The sequence below is a fragment of the Belonocnema kinseyi genome, chromosome 9 (genome assembly GCF_010883055.1).
Source record: "Belonocnema kinseyi isolate 2016_QV_RU_SX_M_011 chromosome 9, B_treatae_v1, whole genome shotgun sequence".
Classification (NCBI taxonomy): Eukaryota; Metazoa; Arthropoda; class Insecta; order Hymenoptera; family Cynipidae; genus Belonocnema; species Belonocnema kinseyi.
Genome location: NC_046665.1, coordinates 100,377,384 through 100,383,605, shown reverse-complemented (window position 1 = coordinate 100,383,605; position 6,222 = coordinate 100,377,384). Strand labels below are relative to the sequence as shown.

At 23.9% G+C, this 6,222-nt stretch overlaps 1 protein-coding gene across 1 annotated transcript in view; it reads right to left on the bottom strand.

Annotated features, from left to right (window-relative positions):
• Window positions 1–6,222, bottom strand: part of LOC117180272 (39S ribosomal protein L3, mitochondrial) — a 23,586-nt gene that overhangs the window by 1,633 nt on the left and 15,731 nt on the right. The window contains exons 5-6 of the mRNA XM_033372675.1: window positions 2,822–2,982; window positions 2,542–2,731 (exon numbers count right to left, since the gene is read on the bottom strand). Coding sequence (XP_033228566.1) covers window positions 2,542–2,731; window positions 2,822–2,982 — 351 coding nt within the window. The remainder of the gene's footprint in view (window positions 1–2,541; window positions 2,732–2,821; window positions 2,983–6,222) is intronic.

Sequence of the window (6,222 nt, the reverse complement as noted above, 5' to 3'; positions counted from 1 at the left end):
TTTAAGTTGAAAATAATTTATAAACTTTCAGTCAGACGTACACATTTGTTTAATGACTAAGACTTTCAAATTGAAACCGTTTAAGTTTTAACGCTAAAATCGGGAAATTCTTTAATTTTGAAATGGTTTAAAATCGTGTTTTCAAATTATTTTTGTTCACTTTTTATTACCCAAGGCACAAATAACTTAAAAAAAATTTATTTAAAAAAAAAAAATGTTTTGTACTCAAAATTTTCAACATAAAAAGCCTTTATTTTTTCAAGTTTTTAAGAAAGCATTTAAAAATTCTTTGAATTAAAAATGTAAGCTTAGAAATAAAAATTTTAAATGGAAAATTTTTAAAGTAAAAAAATTTTTAATTACGCATTTTAAGCTAAATAATAGCATAAATAAAAAACATAACAATTCAACTAATTATTTAAGAACTGTTGAAATCGAACGTGAACATATTTTTCTTCTACAAATTTGTCAAATTCCCGATTTATAAAAAAAATCACTGTCATTTTCCGGTCTTTTCCGCTCTCAAAAAATTCCCGTTCATTTCCCAGTTTCCAGGGTCCAGCGGCAACTCTGTAAACTCTTTTTATTGAGAATATATTTTTTGGTAAGAATATTTATAATTTTAATTAAAAATTCATTTCTTTTTTATTAAAAACTTGTTTCTTCTTTGGATAAAACGGATTTTTTTGCCGAAAATTGAAATATTTTGTTGGAATTTGATTTTATTTTTTGTTGAAAATTATTTTGCTTTTTAAACTGAAAATATAACTATTATGCCAGTTGAATATTCCATTAGATAAAAATTAATCTCTTATTGAGCATTAATTTTTTTACTCAAATTTGAGTTATTCAGTTCTTGGCTGAAAATTCGTCTTTTTGGCTTGAACATTGATTAATAATGGTTGCGGTTTGTCCGGGAGAATACCTGGAATTTACTTCTGTTCGCAATAAAATGCAAGTTTTTATTATTTTAATAATTTTGGTCAATTTAGAAAAGTGATTTCTATTTGATCTGCATTCGCAGTTTTTTCAGATTATCTCAATTTATTCTAATTAGATCGCAATTTATTATTTGATTTTTTTGTTATTTATTTAGAAAGTAATCTAGTTGTTTGAAAATATATTTAGTTTGTGAAAAATTCGAATTTTTCAGAAAATTAATCTTTTTGGTATAAAATTAATTCCATTCAAGTTGAAGATATATGTTTGTTTGAAAATTGACATTTTCTTGTCCACATTTTTAGTTAAAAATATTTTTTTTATTGTAGAAAATGATCTTTTTCCTTTCAAGTTAATCTTCCTATTTAAAAATTCTTTTCGGTTGAAAATTCAAGTAGTACAGTTAAATATTGATCATTTTAGTTAAAAGTTTATCTTTTATGTTGGAAATAAAATTACGTGGTTGAAAGATAAACTCTTTGGTTGAAAATGAATGTTTTTGGTAGAAAATTCATAATTTTAATTAAAAATTCATTTCTTTTTGATTAAAAACTTGTTTCTTCTTTGGATAAAATTTCTATTAAAACAGATGAACTTTTCTATCAAGAAGATAAATAAAAGAAAATTTTCTATTAAAAAACATTTCAGTTAATTTTTCACGATGAAAATACGAATATTTAAACAAGAAATACGTTTCTACGAAAAAATTGAATTTTGGATCCAAAAAGACGAATTTTTAACCAAAATGGATGACTTTCTAACAAAATTGTTTAATTTCCTACCAAATAGTTGCATTTATATGAAAAAAGATTAAATTTATCTTAAAACAGATGAATTTTCGCTTATAAAATTTCTTCAACATAGTTGAATTTTCATCAAAAAAGAATCCAGTCGACTTTTCAAGATGAAAATATGAATTTTTGCTAACAAAAAAAGTTTGAATGAAAAAAAATTGAATTTTCAGTCCAAAAAGACGAATTTTTTAAACCGGAAGTATTAAATAGTAACAACACCAGATTATTAAATTTTAACAAAAAATTAAATTATTAACAAAAACAGGTGAATTTTTAAACTCAAAAAACACATGTTCAAAAAGGAGTTGAATTTTCAACTAAAAAGATTTCAAATTGACTTTTCAACACAGATTTACGACTTTATAACGAAAAATAAATTTTCTAGAAAGTAGTTGACTTTTTCACAATACAGTTTCATTTTTATCCAAGAAAGATCCAATATTTCTACTAAAAAGATGAACTTTTAAATCAAAAATACAAATTATCAGAAAAAATAGTTTTCACCCAAAAAGGGTTTCAGTTGACTTATCAGCAACAAAATATGAATTTCAAACGAACGATTTGTACTTTACGAAAATCGTCGAATTTTTAACCCAAAACGTTTTTTTGTTAACAAAAAATTGAATTAGCAACCAGAAAGGATGTTTTAAAATAAAATTGTTAAATTTGCAACAAAATAAGAAAATTTATAACTAAAAAGATAATCTTCAGAAGAAAGTTTTTTTTTCGAATTGGAAAAAATTACGTGATCCAAGGCCTGGTTATTATTTTTTCTCTCATAAATACAGTAAAAATATTCGATTCTTACCCTAACACCTCGCAAAACTCGATACGCGTTTCCCATGTGACCGGGCAATTTAGTTCCGGGCATAACTCGAGCTTTTTGTCCACCTGAACCAATGTTACCGGGTCTTCTGTGAGTTTTAGTTACACCGTGAGTGGCAGGCATTCCATGGAAACCCCATCGTTTCATGACTCCCTGAAAACCCCGGTCCACCCTGAAATAGAAGATAAATTATGTTCCAATTAGACTTTTTTGAAATTAAAAATTAGACAAATTTGATAATAGTTTTAAATCTTTAATTTACGTTTTCCCTCTAACGTCAACAAACTGTCCGGGTTTGTAGTGAGTAGCGAAGAGTGGGGTTCCTGGTTGTAAAGCTGCGTTTGGAGTCACGGTAAATCTGCCTAATGTTCTTTTAGGCATCACACCCGCATTCTCGAATGTACGGTAATACTCTTTTGTAAACTGGAAGCATATACAGATAATCAGTTTTTTTATATAGTTAGAACAAAAAAAAAAGATACATCTGGTTATTCAAATGATTTTTTAAAATAAATAATAACTTTAACACTCAAACGGTACACTGGTGCGAATTTGCACCCGAAGTTTTTTCATTTTGTTGACATTTACGCAAATAGAGCTGCAGCGGATTATCCCCACATATATTAAATATATATGTTAAATATGTGTGATATATGATACTACATTTAACATTTTAATTTATTTAATATTTAATATTAACATTAAAAAGAAGCCAATTCCAGGGTGGCCGCTGGACCGGGAAAAACCGGGAAATGAGTGATTTTTTTTAAAGGGAATTTTACAAATTTGTAGGAGAAAAATCTGTCCACGTTCGATTTCAACAGTTTTTAAATAAATAGTGGAATTGTCATGTTTTTCAATTATGCTATTATTTAGCTTACAATGCGTAATTCAAAATTTTTTTCTTTAAAAATTTTCCACTTAAGATTTGTATTTCTAAGCTTACATTATTAATTTAAAGAATTTTTGAATGCTTTCTTAAAGACTTGAACAAATAAAAAATAAAAGCCTTTGATGTTGACAATTTTGGATACAAAACATTTTTATTTAATAAATAAATATTTTATTTAAATTTATCTGTGCCTTAAGTAATAAAAAGTGCACAAAAATGATTTGACAAAACGATTTTAAACAAATGTAAACGTGTGACTGAAAGTTTATACACTGTTTTCAATTTAAAAATAACTTCATAATAATATTTTCTTAATTAAAGTATTTTATTAAATTTAAAATATTGTTTCAGTCTGAAATATTCAATTTTTAACCCAATCAATTTTAAATTTTTTATTAAAAAGAAGATTAATTATTGAATATCTAGCAATATAACTTTAAGACAAGTAAAATGAAACCAAATATTTATAAGTAAAGAATCTTAAACTGAATTGTTTGACATAGAAAATCTGGAATCGCTAAAATTTTAAAGAGCCTTTCAACTTTGAACGTTACAATATGAATTGTTGTATTTGAAAAATGCTGAATTCATAAGTGAAATTTTAAAATTTTGATTTATAATTTACAAATGAACATTTGCAGAAAAAAATTGAGTAATTTTCAGCCTACAAGTAATAAATGTTCAACTGTTATTCATACATCCAAATTGTAAAGAAATTTTCTAAAATTTGCAGGATTTTCTGAAAATTGTAGAAAAAATTCAATTAATTTTGACAGGAATTTAGAAGTTCTGAAAAAAGTCCAAAATAACTTCAAATTTAAACCCAATTTAAAACAACTTCTAGATTTCTCAAGATTTTGAAATAAAATTTTGAAGCTTTCGAAGGATGTTTAAACTATTTAAAAAGAAAATAATTGAATTTCTAATTTAAGAAGTTTTCAGTTAAGATGTTTTCAATTTTTCAATATTTGATGTTTCTAGCTTAGAATTCCTTAAAATCATATAATTTTGAAAATTTTAAAGTTCATTGATTGAATTTTTAATTTAGAGAATTGAAAATGATAACGCGGATTTATATTTTTTTGTATGGAAAAATGTTAGTACCTTCAATTTTATACGCGTAAATTATAATTATTATTAAAAGTCTATTTTTTTATATAAATAATTAAGAAATTTTAATTGCAGTTTAGAACTGATTAAAAATTGAAAATTCTCAGTTTAAATCTAAATTTAAATTCTTTTCGAAAAATTCCCTGTTCAAATCCAGAATTTTAATTCTTTAAGAAAATTCTTCATTATCGCTCAGAAATAAAATTCTTTTGAAAGAATCCCTGTTCAATTCAAGAATTTTAATTCTTTTTGAAAATTCTCTATTTCAACTAAGAAATAGAATTTGTTTAAATTCCCTTTTCCAATTCATAATTTAAATTTTGTTTGAAAACGCCTCGTTTCAACTCAGAATTAGAATTTGTCTGTAAAATTGCCTTTTACAATTCATACTTTTAATTTTTTTCGAAAATATCCCGTTTCAACTTAGAATTAGAATTCATTCTTCAGAAAAATTCCCTGTTGCATCTCGGAATTGATTTAAACCTTAAAATTTCCATTTCCGAAACAATTTATAATTCTTTTGAATAAATACCAGTTTCAACTCAGAACTGGTTAAAATTTAAAAATTCCTGAGTCCAATACATAATTATTATTATTTTGGTTAAATTCCAGTTCCAATTATACATTTGAAAGAAATTAAAAGTTATTCAAATTAATTTTTAAATTAAATTTTAATAATTAAAAATAAAAATTTAAATTAAACCATTTTTTTTTTAATTATTCAAATTAAAATTTTTAATTATTTTTATTTTAAATAGTTTTTAAATAGCATGCTGTTTTACATTTTTTCAAATGATTTCAAATTAATTTTTTTTTATTCTGCCAAATTAAAAAAATATTTTCTAAATTTTCCACATTCATTTTTTTTAATCTTGTAAATGGTTATAAATCTTTTTAAATATTCATATCAAACTATTTGATTAAAACTAAAAAAAGCCTTTTCAATTTTCTTAGAAATTAGGAAAAAATGTTTTTGGTTTGAAATTTGCAGAAATCTATTTATTATATACGTAGAAACTTAGTTTAAATTATTTGAAATAATTTCAAACTTTAAATTAATTTTCTCAAATCTTCTAAAATATCTCTTCAACTTGCTCGAATTTTTTCTAATAATAATAGATGCTCAATTGTTACTTATACATAAAAATTCAACAATTTGACTTGTAAATTAAATTTTGTTAAATAGAACAATTAAAATTGTAACGTTCAAAGTACAATTAAAGCAGTTTAGTTTTTAACGTTAAAATCTGGACATTCTAAAATTGTTACTGATTCCGAATCGTCTTGTACAATCAATTATTATTTTCTTTTTAAATCATAAAGTACAATTCAATTAAAAAAATCATTAGTTAATTTATAATCACAGTTGATCAACTAAAAATATTTCTTTTTTTATAATAAATCTTCGATCAAAATCGCTTCTAATTTTTTATTGTTTCAGTCTTTTCAAAAATGAATGTTAAAATTCTCATATTGAAATGTACGCTTACAAATTAAAAATGGAAAATTTTTTTAGAGTGAAAGATTTTTGAATTACCAATTCTAAACTGAATGATATCATAATTGTGGGTCCGGATGCAATAAGGGCACATAAAATTTTTTCGTGCGAAAACGAAGTCCCCTGGAGGCTTTAGAAAAAATTTTCGAGTTTTAATTTTCAA